General features: G+C 42.4%; 1 protein-coding gene across 2 annotated transcripts; it reads right to left on the bottom strand.

The window, feature by feature from the left end:
* Window positions 1–512: 512 nt before the first annotated feature.
* On the bottom strand, window positions 513–17,976 carry LOC147257033 (ADP-ribosylation factor-binding protein GGA1-like). 2 transcript variants are annotated; one of them, XM_086210762.1, is made up of 17 exons: window positions 17,904–17,976; window positions 17,144–17,228; window positions 16,832–16,907; window positions 16,551–16,649; window positions 15,785–15,908; window positions 9,142–9,242; window positions 8,870–8,950; window positions 8,026–8,163; window positions 7,837–7,918; window positions 7,598–7,708; window positions 7,375–7,515; window positions 7,143–7,186; window positions 5,196–5,386; window positions 4,129–4,376; window positions 3,837–4,006; window positions 3,550–3,660; window positions 513–2,603 (listed from the first exon to the last, which is right to left on the bottom strand). In XM_086210762.1, the coding sequence occupies exons 1-17, from the start codon at window positions 17,944–17,946 to the stop codon at window positions 2,493–2,495; spliced, it is 1,956 nt and encodes a 651-aa protein (XP_086066888.1). In that variant the 5' UTR covers window positions 17,947–17,976; the 3' UTR covers window positions 513–2,492. The 2 variants fall into 2 exon arrangements, with proteins under 2 accessions (XP_086066888.1, XP_086066889.1); XM_086210763.1 differs by lacking the exon at window positions 17,144–17,228 and having other exon boundaries at window positions 17,904–17,956.
* Between the last annotated feature and the right edge of the window lie 33 nt (window positions 17,977–18,009).

The raw sequence follows: 18,009 nt of genomic DNA, 5'->3' as shown, positions 1-18,009 counted from the left end.
CCTCTGTTGCTCACCCTGAGGTTTCTCAGATTTTTCCCTGTTAAAAGGGTTTTCTATGGAATTTTTCCTCAGTCGATGTGAGGGTCTAAGGGCAGAGGATGTTGTTATGCCACGTAAAGCCCTTTGAGACAAACTGTTGGTGAAAACGGTCTCTACAAAAAAATTGCCTTGCCATTGCCTATTATTTTTGTGTGAAACAGCATTTCTTGAATGATGCCTGATGTCAGTTTAAAAACAACCTTGATAATATGACTCCTGCGTCATATAGGATCATGTGAGCCTCATACTTTTAAATATCAACATTCAATAGCTGTATTTTATATGGACATAAATAACCCATCATATTACCTTGGCAGCTTGTTTTTTTGCAATATAATTACCTACAACTGCTTTCAAGGATGAAAATGTTTCCCAGCAGTTGATTCATAAGTAAACTCTAGCTTTATCTTTCATCCTTTCAATTTAAGTCGTGTATTTTGTAATTTGACAGCACACATTAAACCAGCCTGCATCCAATCACATTTTATTTTAGTCTTCATCATCTAAATGCTCCAAATATACTTCATGTACATGGATTTTAAGATTATTCCACCACCGGTTTCCCAAAGTCTTTTCTGATGATGATATGAGTGCACAACAACGGAAACCAAGATTAAATCATTCTTACACCTGTATGTACAAAGTAAGAGAAAATCATGAGTTTCATCTCAGGCACATGTGGTAGAATCAAATCAGATGTCAACGATGTTAACTTAGAACTACACATCTCCCTCTTTGGGTTCATCAACAGTGGACAGACAGCAAAGACTATATGCTATACAACAGAATGTATATGTGCAAAAATGAAATAAAAGTGCATGAAAGCTAATGTGTAAAACAAATCAAATCCTGAGAGTTACACAATGATAAAAAAGTGTTCTGATCTTCTGAAAACAAAGTGCAGAAATAAAGAGTTTAATTTATGTATTTGGAAAGGAGGAGAGGCTAACTTCACAACGCTAACATTTTGACGCATTACAGTAGGAAATAATTTTCATGAAAAAAGAATTCCAGTTTGTATCCAGAAACACACTCTCATGACCAGATGTGAATAGAGTGGAAACATTAACAATGTTTTCCTATTAGGATGAGTCAAAATGTTAGCTGTGAAAAAGGACGGAAGGAATTACATCATAATACGGCTGATAAACTTGACATGAAAACCGAGTCAGTATACATTAGGAGCTTGGATGAATCTATTCTCTCCTGGATCAGGTACAACAGAATTTCTGATAAACTCCTTTTACTGTGTACCACTTCTGTTAGATTACAGGGAAAACATTACTGTTATTTTAAATCTTGGGAGTTTATAAATATTTTTAGTTTAACAACCACATAATCGTCTGGGGTACATTGAAACTGCTATGCTAGTAAATTGAGCATGACACCATTTACCAGTGGACTCCACCAATTAATAACGTTACTGAATATAAGGAGTTCAATCTAAATTCTGATTTAGTAAATGAAAAAAATGACTATTCCAAACATAATTGAATGGCTCATTATTTCTGGCTTTTGGTTTGATTGTCAAAACAGGTGTTTACACTTGCTGATCTTTTGGGGAATATGCAAATGACATATTTCTCATCTCTCTCATACTCTGTTGTTGCACCTGCCACTATGTACTTTTATTATAGACTTTTCACAGCAGCCTTTTTACTGCAGGGTAAATATTACCAAAATAGTTGTGACCCTGCTCTGTTCAGGTGGATCAGGGTTCTAGTATTCTCTACACTGGCTCACAGTGGTGGCTGCGACGAACTCTACCAACGGCACCATACTTAATTTGATGGAGCTCACCTGTGTTGCTGTGACATGCCAAGGTGGTTGCAGTGAAAAGGGCCCATTCCCTAGAATATCTGAGGATGGATGCTGAAAATGCGGGAAATCATGAATTGCCATCCTGTTTAAACATGTAACTGACTTCACTGCAGACTGACGAATGTTATCTGTGTACTAATGGGCCTGATCTGAACACTTGAGATAAATACTGGACCAAAATGTTGTTAAAATACTCAGAGCTTGACGCAAAAGTTAGGAATGCATATGACACTAAAGATTAACTGTTTTGAACAGAATGCAATTCACATGACATCCAAGAGGATTGTTCCACAGCATCTAAATCAGCCAACTGTACACATTCACTTATGAAAAGGCTCAACTTGAGTTCCCCACAGTCAATGCATGGCATCTTTTAACATTTTTTTGCCTGGTTTCTTTAAATCACTGCATGGGACTGATTGTTGGAAGAAAAAAGGTGGCTACAGAGAGAGGATGGACTAAGGACATGAAGGCACAAGGCAGAAGCCATTTCCCATTACTGGTCTCAGGACAGTTTGTTTTGAAACCATTGATGAGTGATGAGGCTCTCTTGCCTGTACTGGCGCTCAGGGACTTAAACCAAAATCCAAAGGAACGTGCAGATCAGATGACAGGGTGGGAGGTATTTCTTCCTAAAGCTTGCCCCAGGTGTCTGGAGGAGGAAAGTGGTCCACGTCACCAGATTCATCATAGGATTTGTCCCCCAAGTTGAATGTAAGCTTGAACCGCATACGAACTTTTTCCTGAAACAAGAGAGACAAAGGTTATTGCTATGTCTACATTTCTATTGCTCTATTAAAAAGAAAAAAACTTTTTTTCTTTTGACGGGCAGCGCGGTGGTGCAGTGGTTAGCACTGTCGCCTCACAGCGAGAAGATTGCGGGTTCGAGGCCCAGCTTGAGCACAGGATCTTTCTGTGTGAGTCTCCATGTTCTCCCTGTTCCTGTGTGGGTTCTCTCTGGTACTCCAGCTTCCTCCCACAGTCCAAAGACATCAAGAGGGGACAAGGCTGATTGATACTCTAAATTGACCGTAGGTGTGACTGTGAGTGTGAATGGTTGTCTGTCTATATGTGTTGGTCCTGTGATGGAATGGTGACCCGTCCAGGGTGAACCCTGCCTCTCGCCTTAAGGCTGCTGGGATAGGCTCCAGCCCTTGCCCACAGAGAATAAACACCCTCAGCCGACAGAAATATTAACATTTTGGTCTTTGGATCTTTCTTTCATGGTGTCTGTGGGGCTTGAGCTCTGGTATGTAAAAGCATGACTGTGGACCAACCCAGTGGAAATATCGTGTTTCTAATTCCTCATTTTACTTCTCAACACTAACTGTTGCTCTGCTGTGTGTGTTGGATTTAACATTGGGAGCTGACTTTGTCAAACACAGAAAGGATAGATAAGCCGGAACAAGCACGAGTGAGCTTTCAGTTTAGTTCTATTCAACTGGCTATGCCACTGTGAAGAAACACCTGCACCCTTTACTTGCTTCTGTGTCATGTACACAGCTGCCTGATTCCCAGTTATCCATTTTTAAACATGAACTCACAAATGTTCATGAAAAATGAATCTCCATTACCATTCCTTTGTATTTCTATGGCTACATTAAATTCTGTAATCAACCATCTTGCAGAGAAATGCAACTACATTGAATAGATATATCAAACTAGAAGGCCGCATCACAGATAGTGTACCTTGAGAGGGTTGGCCAACAGAAGGATCTGTGTGATGGCGGCTGGGGGGAGGATGGGATTGAACGCTGGGAGCTCAGTATTAGAGGGAGGCTGAAGCTTCAGTTTCATCACCTGAGCAAAAGAGACACAGACCAAACTTTAAAAACTAATCAATTAGTTAACAGGTATGGTTTATACAATTCAAAACTCAGAGGCTCACTTGGAAGTGTCATTTGACTGTGGGTTGGTGTGACTGCTAGGTCCAGTGGGTCTTTTGCCATTATTAAGAACATCAAAACTAAACCTACCTTGGGTACAGCTGCCTGAAATCGGATGTTGGTGACAGGAATGGGGGCTAAGGACAGCATGGAGATGATCACCACCAGCACATCAGGGCGTGATGGTGGACAGTCACGGGCAAAATTAAACAAAACCTGGAGGCTGTGTTTGTCAAATACAGATACTGGTAGCAAGCTGCCTGAAAGATATGCAGACAAACACAAAAATGGGAAACTATTGGCTGTATAAATGTTTGAAATTGGTCTTTCATTGGTGTTTGGGGTTATAAACACCCTTCAAGGCCCAGCTGATTGTGCTTACTTGGGTGGATTAATTCCAGAGGCACCATAACATCAACCAGTGAGATGTTGTCGTGGGGGTCAACAGCAGGGAGGGAACCTTTGTCGACGGTCGAAAAACTGTGATTTGACATGAGAAGAGTGTCGGGCTGTTCATGAACTGAGCTGGAGGCAGACATAGGAGCTGCAGTGGGAGCAAGTCTGCAGTTACTGTTGGACTTGGTCTGAAGATCTCGTAAGCTGACTCTTGATTGAGGTTGGAGCTTGTCCCTGTATGTCACAGCAACGTGGGGGGGGGGTCACAGATATGTTAGAATTACGACGGGTCTTGTATCTTGTGTCAGAAACTTAGAGGCTGACACATGTCTGAGATGCAGATACACTGCCTGTTAGCAGTAAATGCTAGTTTTTGGTAGAGACTAAAAATCTTTTACCTTCTGCTAGCATTTCTAATTCACTGCTGGAGCTACACTGAAAGATGGATGAGCCAATGAATATGATTAAGGGTGAAGCTAAATATGTAGCATGGCCCCTTGAGTAGCTCAGTAGGTATGTCAAAATAATTACTGTGCAATGACATACATGTGTGTCACACACAATAATTTTACCCACCTCAAAATTTCATTTACATGAGTCTTACTTAAAAAGCAGCATCAACGTCAGTTTTCAAGATCAATTGTCTATATGTTCATTTATCTAGGATATATTTTTTTATATTTTTCACACTCAAAATCACACTAAAGTCTGACTGAATATTCTTCAGAATTAAAAGTTAATCTCTTTGTGGCATTATTATGCTGTTTTCAAATCAGTGTCAGTAAATGCTCTTACAATAACAATAATATCATGTACCAAAATCATTTCTGTGATATTTCATCATCCAAAAACATTTCCTATGTGACAAACCTTTAGCTCAGCCCTATTGTCTAGGAAAGACCTGAATGCACTTGACTCAAAAAGCACGAAACTGCCCTTTTAAAACAGAGGAAAATCACTACAGTGATTAAAAAATGACACTTGCATCAGAAAAAAAAAAAAAACAGATTTCAGTTTAAAAACAAATACGAACATGTGTACTTATATAATTACCATTTGACCTGCAGGCTCTCTGGAGGTAGGGACTGCTGTAACAAAGTCTTCCCAAGTAAGTCCAGCTCATCCATGGCTTTGGATGTGATAACAGGGCCCCCTACTGGTGGAGTCTGAGAAGTTTGTTTCACAGCTGGTAGCAACACAGCAGCTGGAACTGACGAGGCAGATAATTCTGGAATATCAGACGACTAAGAGAGAGAAACAAGGGTTTGCATGTCAAGACTCTATAGTGGGGATGGGATGTAAAATGACTGAAAAGCCATTGTCAGTTTGCAGTCAGTGTGTGTAGAATGTGATAACAGCCATTTTAGTCAGTGGACAAGTTTTTTTTAAACCACAATTTAAACTGTCAAAGTGAGACTTTTACAAATAATGGCCCTCATTTATCAAATGAGACTACGACCAAAAACCATCATAAAACATGCGTACGTTCATTTCTACGCACGCTGTGGCATTTACCAATTTGAGTGTGAATGAAATCTAACGGCAGGTCTGAGTTCATGTACACAAATTTCAATTGGAAGTGAGGTGACTTGTGGTTCATGGACAGGAGCTGGAGAGTTGTTTTAACAGCGGATGTCTTGTCACTGATGAAGATGTGTGCATCAGGACAAATCCTTATGGGTAAATATGTAGCCTATTAATTAAAAATATTTTTTAAATACATAGATGTGTGCCTAATTACCCTTTCAATTTGAATTGGTGTATGGAAAGCTGCTTTAATCAGGCAAAGGTCGACAAACAATCCTGTAATTGAAAGCAATTATTATATTAACAGATTTGTGATGTGATAGGTGGAACTTTAATCAGTCGCCAATTTATACGACAGCCTTGACTATGAGATGGTTAAGGCTCAGTGATGGCAGATCTGGCTCTGTTAGGACCTTAATGCACGCATCAGGTCAGAGAGGGTTTTTCGGTACCGCCAAGATTTATTCCAGGAGAGTGACGAGTAGCTCGTAAGTGGTTTTGTCTCCCTAGGCATCTCCTCCTGGAGTTATGCCACAACCTAGGATCCCAATTAAGGAGAGAAATCCAGCGTTCCAATGCCATACCTGTGCCAGTGCAGGTGCTATCCACCTTGGGGTTTTGGGCCAACGGGTCCTTTCAGTGGGCGATGGGTGATAGGTCTGGAATAACCCAGCTATCACTCAGCTGAACTATGCCAGCAGTTCTGAGGGCGATCAGCTCCCTCTCTGCTGAGTATATTCAATTCCCGTATCACGATGCTCAGCAAACTGTGATTAAAAGGGAATTTTATGAGATTTCCAATGTGATTAGTCCATTGATTGTACCAATGCGTGTCTGAAGCCACCATCTGTGAATGATTACGCATACATCAATCACAAAAATTACCACTCAGTGAATGTTCAAGTAATCAGGGCCACCAGAATGAGCATTCTGATTATGGTAGCCCGGTGGCACGGAGGCACGCACGACTCGCTCATTTTTCAAAATGGCAGTGTTGGTACTCAGTTACAGGAGGGCGCAATTCATGGTTTGGAGTCATCTCATCGGTGAGTTATGCACACATCAAATGTTTTGTCAACCATCACAGATGCAGAAATTTAAATATTCCATAGTCAGATTGACTATGGAAGCGCTGTTTACTGCAGCAGTGATTTCTCTCCACACCGCATTTTTTTGCTTGCCTTTTTTTTCTTCCAACGGCTTGCGTCTCTACGTGTCATAAACTCTAGGAGTGCGGCTTCTTAACCGTGCGTTTATAGACAGCGTGATATAAAAATTATGATGGATTTCAGCCGCCAAATTTATCAACAGCCACTCATTTTTACCCTGAGAGTGGTGTGATACATGTTCCGTAAATTTCATGTGTCCTGTCCTACGCTGATTTTTCTGCTCGTATTTGCACTGGTTTGTACACTTGTTTGATAAATGAGGGCCAATAACTTTAGTGTAAAGACATACAGTATTATTTCCCACCTGTAAACTGTTCTGAGTCTCTGAGTTTTCGGTTACATTCAAACCTAGAAGATCGATAACAAAGCAAGTTAATTCATGTTTGTTGCGTATGTCTCGTTGATATAAACATTAAAAACAAATGTCATCGCTGAGCTGTGTGGACAGAGCTGGTCTCACATTGCTGACTTGTTAGAAACTTCAGGTTAGTAAGCCGTCTTTGAGTTTACAAGCCAGATGAGTTTCCTGTGCTTACCCAGCGACATGAGTTCATCATCCAAGAGGCTGATGCCCATGTTCTGAGTCAGGGTTTCAGAGGGCTCTGGATCAGATAGTGCTTCGTTGGTTGATGCGCTAAGTCCTGTCAGGTCTACAAGTGCTAAACTACTGCTGACATCTGTGAATGTTAGCAGAGTTATGACAGCCAAATAAAATGTTTCATGTAATGACCTCAAAAACCCATAACTACAAGCACCTACCTGCTTCTGAGGACATGGTTATGCCATCATTTGTCACCTGCTCACCCTTTACAAGCTGCCTGTAGAGGTTGATAACCTGGGTCAGGCTGTCATTGGCCTCCAATATGTCCGCTGGAAGCACAAAATAATCCCATTAGCAACACTTTATCAGTTTTCCACTTAAGAAGGAGGCCCATAAAATGAAAAAAAGTGACCTAATGAAAGCCCTGTTCTGTCTTCCATAATGTCAGTAGCATTACCTAAGGCTTCATCGCTGTCGTCCGTATCACTTGCTAATCGGAAAAGTGTGGGCCGCATCTTTTCACAGCGCTGGTAAAGATCCTGTAAATGCACACACATTTAAAACATGAAAACCACAGCTCTAGTCTTACCAGCAGGAGTGGAAATCTGCAGCTGAAGCTTGTTTCAATGTGCTGAGCTTGAAGAACCTTAATGAGCTCCTGGTTGCTCTGGGAGCAGCTCTCTGTGCTATAGTCCTCCAACAGCTGGCTCAGCAGGCTCACACTCTCCTTCACCTCTTGGATGGCGTTCACGCGTTTCGATGCCTTCTCCACACGTTTCTGATCCTAAAACAAAGACCAACAGATTTTCTTAATACCTTGAAGCTATACAATTTTTAATGTCAAATTTTGGCTTTTTTGCACAATTTCATTTCAGACAATATCATCAGGAGGATTAAGAGAAGCTCAAGACTATTCCTTTAGAAAGTCCATCCATCCATCCATTTTCTACCGCTTATCCTGTTATGGGTCGCGGGGGGGGGGGGGGGGGGGGGGCTGGAGCCCATCCCAGCTGCTTTCAGGCGAGAGGTGGGGTTCACCCTGGACAGGTCACCAGTCCATCCCAGGGCCAACACATGTAGGCAGACAACCACTGGGTCTCACAGCCACACCTAAGGTCTATTTAGAGTATCCGATTTACCTAGTCCCCTCTTGCATGTCTTTGGATTGTGGGAGGAAGCCAGGGTACAGGCTTCCAGGCAAAGGCAGAACATGCAAACTCCACACAAAAAGATCCCGTGCTCAAACCGGGGCTCAAAGCCAGAACCTTCTTGCTTTGAGGTGACAGTGCTAACCATCACCACCATTGAATATGCAATAATTATAATAATTATTATAATTATATATAATATCAATAACCACGGCACCAACGTGCCGCCCTCCTTTAGAAAGTAAAAAAAAAATTAAGTAGTTAGGTGCTTTTGTACAATGAAAGAATGTGTGGCCACAAACTGTTCACCACATGTGCTTAACAGGGCAGCCAGTGACTCACCTCTTGGACCATTTCCTTAATGAGCTTGTTTGCCGCTCTTAGATCCTCTGGGTGAGTGCTGTTCAACAAGTGAGACAGTGTCTACAAAAACAGGACAGCACATAGGAGGGAGAGGAAAGAGAAGAGGAAGAGCACTTTGTAAACTGCTGTTCCCTTACAAATTTTCACTTAGGATGAGCACAGCTATTGGGACGAATCTGACAAGATGGTGAACCAATATTGATTCTACAAGGCTAGGCGCTTGGTGGTTCTTCATCACTCACGCTACACACCTTAGATTTCTCCTCATCATCGAAGATGGCACTTTTGGTTCTGGGTGGAGGGAGTGCAAGGGACTTGTCATCAGGAAGTTTGGGATCCTGCTTGACAATGCCTGGAAGAGAACAAGGCCATCAATTAGCCTGACACGAATAAACAATCTATCAACTCCTTTATGTACAGAGTGCAAAGATCTAGGTCACCTCTGACTTTTGAGAATAAAAAGCAACCTCTTCATATTTGTCATACTGATGGTGCTACATCAGTACTTGACAACTAGGTGTGATCATGCCAATAGTTCATTTGCTTATTTGAGTTTGTAAACTTCAGTTGAGTGTTTTTGCATTTGGTTTGGCTTCCATTCGTATATAGAAGAATCCAAACCAACCAAAAGGCATCACTACATGCTTTTTTCTCTTGGTTAATTCATTAGGGCCAAGTGTGTCAGGCAGAATTCCATGTTCCCTAGACTAGTATGCATAACTGTTATGTTTTTGTATAATGTAGCCTCTATAAAAGCTGCTGTGGTTGGCGTGCTCCGCTACGTCCTAAAATCCAACAAACACTTAATTACAGGAGCTATTTAGTTGAGACTTTACCATGGCATCTCTGGATGTGGGAGGTGAGGTTTGGGGATCTGTATTATACTGATGCTTGGTGTTTTTTGCATAACTTGCAGCAGCATCTTAAGGAATCAGAAGCAATAGCATCCAGCAAGTATGGTAATATAGTGATTGAGTCATTTATCAAATGAGCATACGACTGAAAACAAGTGTAAAACAAGCGTACGTTCATTCACGTTCACTACGCACGCTGTGGCATTCATCAATTTGAGCGTGAATGAAATCTAACGGCAGGTATGATTTCATGTACACAAATTTCAATTGGACATGAGGTGACTTGTGGTTCATGGACAGGAGTTGGAGAGTTGTTTTAACAGCGGATGTCTTGTCACTGATGAAGATGTGTGCGTCATGACGAATCCATATGGTAAATATATAGCCTATTAATTAAAAAAAATAGAAATACATAATCATGTGCTCGATTACCCTTTCAATTTGAATTGGTGTATGGAAAGCTGCTTTAATCAGGCAAAGGTCGACAAACAATTCTGTAATTGAAAGCAATTATTATATTAACAGATTTGTTATGTGATCGGTGGACCTTTAATCAGTCGCCAATTTATACGACAGCCTTGGCTATGAGATGGTTAAGGCTCAGCGATGGCAGATCTGGCTCTGTTAGGACCTTAACGCACGCATCCGGTCAGAGAGGGTTTTCGGTACCGCCAAGATTTATTCCAGGAGAGTGACGAGTAGCTCATGAGTTGTTTTGTCTCCCAAGGCATCTCCTCCTGGAGTTATGCCACAACCTAGGATCCCAATTAAGGAGAGAAATCCAGCGTTCCAACGCCATACCTGTGCCAGTGCAGGTGCTATCCACCTTGGGGTTTTGGCCAAAAGGTCTTTTCAGCGGGAGATGGGTGATAGGTCTGGAATAACGCAGCTATCATTCAGCTGAACTATGCCAGCAGTTCTGAGGGCGATCAGCTCCCTCTCTGCTGAGTATATTCAATTCCCGTATCACGATGCTCAGCAAACTGTGATTAAAAGGGAATTTTATGAGATTTCCAATGTGATTAGTCCATTGATTGTACCAATGCGTGTCTGAAGCCACCATCTGTGAATGATTACGCATACATCAATCACAAAAATTACCACTCAGTTAATGTTCAAGTAATCAGGGCCACCAGAATGAGCATTCTGATTATGGTAGCAGGGTGGCACGGTGGTGCAGTGGTTAGCACTGTTGCCTCAAAGCAAGAAGGTTCCGGGTTTGAGCCCTTGCTCAAGCACAGGGTCTTTCTATGTGGAGTTTGCATGGTCTCCCTGTGCCTTTGTGGGTTCTCTCTGGGTACTACGGCTTCCTCCCACAAACCAAAGACATGCAAGTGGGTACTAGGGCTGCAACGATTAGTTGACGTTGTCGACAAAAATCTATAATAGAAATATTCGACAATGAATTCCATTGTCGACTATTGTCGCCAGACGCGTTTTTCCAACAGAGTGAGGCATCTTACTTGATTATAATCTCTGCCAAGAGTCGCTCATGCGCAATAGCGTCTCTGTCTCTGAGCGGTAACATACAGAAATGGCGGCATCAACATCAGGTACGTGTACCAAAACTTCTAAAGTTTGGGAGCATTTTAGCCTGGATACGGCGAGTAAAAAGACTACTTGCAAAGTTTGTAAAGCAGACCTTGCGTGTCATGGCAGTACCTCAGTGATGCACGAACATTTAAAGAGAAAGCACGTCGGGCAGTTGAACGAAACGGATTCTGACTCGCCTCGCTGAGATTCAAGTAACATTCAAGTAATACGGTTTTTATGACATACATTGTACATTTTATAACGTATTTTCACTATAAAAAATGTTTACTTGATTTTAATTTTTGATTTATTTGCCTGTCCCTAAAAAATGGACAGAGGTTTATTTATTTATGGATATATGTCTCTACTGATTGAGCACTGTGCCTTATTGGTTTTAGATAGGACATTTTTATTTAATTTTTTTACGAATCCGCAGTATGTTCAATAAAAGATGTATTTTTCATTGTACCCATCTTTCTTGTGTTTATTATCATTTGCTGAGAGGCTCTACGGACCCTGCCAACCCTCAGATTTGTACTGAACGGAAGTGGAATGCACCCAAAGCAGTTGACAAGGCAGTGGAGCGGCTGAAGCACCAAGAGATCGTTGGCTTCACACAGTCAGGCAGATCTGGCCTAGGATGGGCAACAGCACCAAAGAGCTGGTCCAAAGCGACCAAGAAGGAGAGGAAGGATCTTGTGATCTCCGAAGTTGCCAAGATAGAGGAGGAAACCTACACGATCACAGCGGTGAGCCAGCAACAGCAAGGCAGATGGACTGCTTGGGAGGCTGTGATCAACAGAACCATCACTTGGGCCGACATGTGGAGAACTCCCCAGGCGAGATTGAGCTTCTGGATTAGGGCCACATACGACACCTTACCCAGCCCCCGGAACCTTCTCACCTGGTTTGGCATAGAGGAACCCTGCCACCTCTGTAGCTCCCCAAACCCAAACCTAAAGCACATCCTCTCTGGATGCAAGACAGCATTGTGGGAAGGTACAGATGGCGGCCTGACAAGGTCCTGCGCAAGCTAGCAGAGATCCTGGAAGCCCGCAAACAGCAAGTAAACCGGGAGAATCCAACCACATCCCGAAGTGGATCCAGTTTACCAGGCCAGGGACGACAGCGCGGCGCTGCACGGGGACACAGTGGTCGCTCCTGTCACTAGGAGGCCAGTGGCAGTTAGCAGCCGACCTCAGCTGCCAACTGAAATTCCCTGAAGAGATCACAATGACATCCCTACATCCAGATATCAGCATCTGCCAAAGTCATCATCACGGTAGAGCTGACAGTCCCATGGGAGGAACACATGGAGGCCTCGTACGAGCATAAGAAGGACAAGTACGCGGAGCTGGCAACAAAGTGCTCACAAGCTGGGTGGAGACCGTTCACCTTCCCAGTGGAGGTCGGATGTAGGGGCTTCACCGGGACATCCACACAGCGGCTACTGAAGACTCTTGGAGTCGCAGGATCCAACAGGAAGCGAGCTCTTCATGACCTTGCGGAGGAGACCGAGGAAGGGAGCTTATGGCTCAGAAGGAAGGACAGGGCGTGGGGAAAAGAAGGCTCTTAAGAGAGGCGTTATGGTATACGGTCAGGCCGACACTTGACTCAGGGAGATGGACGTCCCTGCCATGCACAGTCCCCTGGGACTCATTCCACATACACAACAACAATAACACTGGGATCAGAGTGTGGGTAGAATACAGATCTTTCAACAGGCTGCAGGGGGCGGCAGGGAGATGTCCCTGTCGCTGCTCCACCACTCAGAGATGTTCCGGGGGATAATGGAGCGAAACATCAGTGAAGGGTGGCCCCCCGGCTGACGACCCTGCAGTCTGCACAATGGCACCGTCTGAGGTGCGTCAGGCAGAAATGCCAAGCAGGTATGACCACCTGTGCTTACATTTGCCACATAATTAAATAAACTTCATGCTAAATTTAAGAAAAAAGTAATAATTATCCGATTAGTCGACTAATCGTTTCAATAGTCGGTGACAGTCATTGGTTGCAGCCCTAGTGGGTACTAGGTTAACTAGATACTCTAAATTGACCATAGGCGTGGCTGTGAGTACAAATGGTTGTCTGTCTTTATATGTTGGCCCTGCGATGGACTGGCGACCTGTCCAGGGTGAACCCTGCCTCACGCCCAAAGGCTGCTGGAATAGTCTCCAGCCCCCCTGCGACCCTTAACAGGCTAAGCGGTAGAAAATGGATGGCTGGATGGAGTGATGGATGGAATATGGTAAAACAGTGGCCCGCATGCACGACTCTTTCATTTTTCAAAACGGCAGTGTAGGTACTCGATTTCAGGAGGGCGCACTGCACGGTCAAAGTCATCTCATCGGTGAGTGACACACACAATTCTTATTTCAATTGTTAAAAAAATAACTTTTTATTCTAAGTGGGTAAAACTAAGTTGTATCAAATGTTTAACCATAAAATGTTTTATTAACCATCACAGATGTGAAATTTAAATATTCCATAGTCAGATTGACTGTTGAAACGCTGTTGACTGCAGTTGTAATTTCTCTACATGCCGCGCTTTTTTGCTTGCCTGTTACACCTGATTTAAGGCTACCAAACGATACTAAAAGGTCCCTATCTACCAGACTCCTGAGTGTCTTCTGTTCAGCCTCTGAAAAAAATTTTTTTCTGCCAGCTTGTGTCTCCCCATGCTGTAAACTCTAGGGGCGTGGCTTCCAAACCGTGCATTTATAGGGGCATGATTATGATAATCACGATTTCAGCCGCTGAATTTAGCAACCGGGGCTGCACAGTGGTGCAGTGGTTCGCACTGTGGCCTCACAGCAAGAAGGTTCCGGGTTCGAGTCCCGGCTCGGGCGCGGGGTTTTTTCTGTGTGGAGTTTGCATGTTCTCCCCGTGCCGGCGTGGGTTCTCTCCGGGTACTCCAGCTTCCTCCCACTGTCCAAAGACATGCAATTTGGGGACTAGGCTGATTGGGTACTCTAAATTGACCATAGGTATGAATGTGAGTGTGAATGGTTGTTCGTCTCTGTATGTTGGCCCTGCGATGGACTGGCAACCTGTCCAGGGTGAACCCCACCTCTCGCCCGTAGATGCTGGGATAGGCTCCAGCCCCCCCACGACCCTTACTAGTAAGGAATAAGAGGAAGATGATGATGGATGGAATTTATCAACAGCTGCTCATTCTTACACTGGGATTGGTGTGATACGTGTATATATATGTACGTTTATGTTTCATAAATCTTACGTCAGTCTTGTCATACACTTTTTTCTCCGCTAATATTTGCGCTGGTTTGAATGCTCATTTGATAAATGAGGGCCAGTATGTTTGCAGAGTTGATGTACTGTGCCAAAATAGAAACAAGAATTTTTCCAGCTTTGTGCTGATACAAACTGACTGTTAATATTTTAGATGCATCTGTATTAATTCACAGTGCATCCTTGAATTGTCACACCACTAATGCACAAATATATTGTTTTATTGCCTGTTGTGTACTGACAAGAGCTGAGTCCAAATAGGACATGGAAAATTATAGATGAAAAATCCCTAAGCTACCGTCAGCAAATTCAATATTTCATTACTTCTGGAAATCTTTAAATCTTAACAAGCAGAAATACATCATCTTAAATTAAAGGGCAAAGATCATTCACAATCCTGCATAAACACACATCCCACCTAGGTTACATCTGTAACTTCAACAGAAAGCCAATGTTGGACTCACTAATTTCAACTAAGAATGGCTACAATCAGTGGCCCTCATTAATGATATATTCTCGTGGATTATTTTTTTGGATGCCGTTTATCAGCTCTTAGTTTAGTCTTACGGACAGGAGGAAAAGCCTGAGGCCAAATGTAACTCCTTGCCCATCCATCCATTTCTTATACCACTTATCCATTAAGTGTTGTGGGGGGCTGGAGCCTATCCCAACTGACATTGAGCAAGAGGCGGGGTACACCCTGGACAGGTCCCCAATCTGTCGCAGGGTCATCAGGAGCAATTAGGGGTTCTTGCTCACGGATACTTCGATATGGTCACCAGGGTAAGTGAGGATCGAACCAGTGACACTTCGGTTGCTAGATAGCAACTCTAACCCCAAGCCTAACTCCTTGCCCTTGATGTCTATTGTGTTACATCTTGTAACATTGAAGTCTTTACGAGCCAGAGTGATGACAGTTACAGTTACAAGAGGTACACGATAAATCTCAGGAGAGGGGAGGAACAAAGCCATCAGGCTGTGTGTAAGAACATTTTATGAATAAGGCCCATTCATCTCAAGCTTGTGGCTCATCATTTCCATGAAAAGGAGAACAGGTACTGAAAAACTATTTGTTAAAACTGGAAAAATAAGATAGAAGTAAAAACACAATATCAGTGGACAATAGTAAATATTGTGAATCTACGGAGTGCATTATTTCTTAAGGTCATTAGTATCTATCAAGGCAAAGCACATTAGTACTGATCAAGATCAAGGCAAAGACCCTGGTTTTGATGGTTACGGATATTTTCAAACTCACCCTGTTTTTTCAGCATTTGATAGGCATCTGCTATCTTGGTCTCATCTGGTAGTCTCATTGTCCAGCTGAACATCATTTCTAAAACCTTCTTCTTCACTGGCTCTGGGGCTCGAGAACCCAAGTACTGAAAGTAGACGAAATCATCTACTGTTAGAGAAAAATTAGTCCAACAACAGAGGCTGAAATTCCAGCACCTAAACAAGATAAACATTTTTCAGTGGAAAAGGCAGTTTAGCTGTGTGACCAGTAATTGCATCTAGACCTGCACTGAAGGATATCAGCATCTCACAAGATGACAGTGATCCATACAATATATACAGTAGGAAACCGTAGTAATCCAATGAAAATTGAAAAAATGAATAGTCCCAGTTGCAGAATGTGGATTTTGAGGCAATATCTCATTAACCTGACATTTCCCTGGTGTTGATGCATGTTTTGTTTTTTTGTTTTGTTTTTTAAATGGGAACACTGGCATTACACCTGTGAGCCCACAAAATGTTGGGGCAGACGGTTGCTGCAAGAGGGCATAAATGTAAATAAATAGACCACATGTACATCACGCATTTCAAGTCTATCACATTGAGCACTTCACAACACATTCACATTGCAGGATATCACTACAGACTCAAGGTGTTGCTTTGCTTAACGATGCGTACAAAGCAAAATGCTGTTGTCATAAGTTACAAACACATACAAAATACGCATATAGAGTAAAGGGAAGGTCATACTGCATGGATGGTATTAAAAAAAAGGAAGTGATTATTACCTTGGGCGAAACCACCTTTATAAGCTCATTGAGAAAGCGGAACTTGCCCACTTCACTGTGAAACCGCTTCCCACAGCTTGTCACACACATCTCAAGAACCTGGAAATTGTTCAAAGATGAGCTTTGTACAGACAGATAAACCTTAACAAAAAAGCCTCAATTGTCAACATAATGACATATGTAGCCTTTGTGCTTGTTAACAACATAACAAACACATACAAGTGAAGATTTACATTCGTGTAATAATGGAAATGTTTTTTCACTGTAACACAGTCTCTTACCATAAGTGCCTGCATAGCCTCCCACTCCTGAGGAGACTGGATTTTGTGGGCCAGAAGTCTTGTTGCAAGCTGGGGGCTGATTGGCAAACACAAGACAGAAATAAACAAGCCAAGGAGAATTATTTTGAAACACACAATAAATTAAAAAAATACAAATAATTTGGCACTGTGATGTCATGATATAGGTCACTGGATGAAGATGCTTAAACTGTGAAGCTGAAAGGAAGTATGTCCTTTACAACAAATAAGGTAAAGCAATGGGGTCACATATTTTCTTTAAGAGACAGTAAGCTGCTCTGAAAGGTTCCTCACCCTTCTGGTTCATTGTTGAGCTGAACACAAAAGCCCTTGATACTGTCCCAGTCAGTCTCCTTGTTCAATGGGTTGGTGGCCTTATCTGCATAAGAGAAACTTTCATATGTGGCCTTATATTCATCTTCCATCTTGAAATTAATGTTTAGTATGAAATGTGATGATTCCCCAGATAATTACAATTTAATATGGAAAGCGCTAAGAAGAACGATACACGGTTTTATTAAACGCCTTTAATTGACAACCATAGGATCATGCAATCAACTGGTTCAGTAATTTAGAGCAACTGTTCAACTTTTTAGAAATGTTGACTGTTAAAGAGAACATAAACAAGATAGGGATCGCTTTCGCTCAACTGGCTTGACTTGATCCTTTAAGAGCTAAGGTTACGCTATGCTAGTGTATTTGATTGGCACCTAGTTGAACATTGCTGGTTGTTTTTTTAAAACAAAATACAATGTTAATGAATAAACATTAAACTAAAACTGTGAAACGCAACACAGTGGGAGAAAAAAAAACAAAGGCACGTTACAACAAAGGTAACACTTTGGTTGGGATTGTTTTTCAACGGAATGGCAACTGCAATTTCGATTAGAAGACATTCGCTATTTTGACTCGCGAAAAACTAGTCCCATATGGAGTGCCAAGACTGACAGCGGCCAGATCAAACATATAATGTATGTCCGCAACCCTTAGCAATATTTTGAGCCTCGAACGACATTCAAAAGTAACAGATATATGATAACATCTGAAGACTTACTGATGCGAGACTGCAGGCTAACCTCATCTGGAGGCGCCGCCATCTTTCGGGAATTCTAAACAAGTGGCTGCTAACGCGTGATTATGTAAGATCTCGCGTTGATGAG

This window comes from Aulostomus chinensis, chromosome 8 (assembly GCF_037954235.1).
Source record: "Aulostomus chinensis isolate RoL2024-O1b breed Wild chromosome 8, RoL_Achi_v1.0, whole genome shotgun sequence".
NCBI lineage: Eukaryota > Metazoa > Chordata > Actinopteri > Syngnathiformes > Aulostomidae > Aulostomus > Aulostomus chinensis.
The sequence above is the reverse complement of the archived record's forward strand: the minus strand, read 5'-3'. Positions and strand labels throughout refer to the sequence as shown.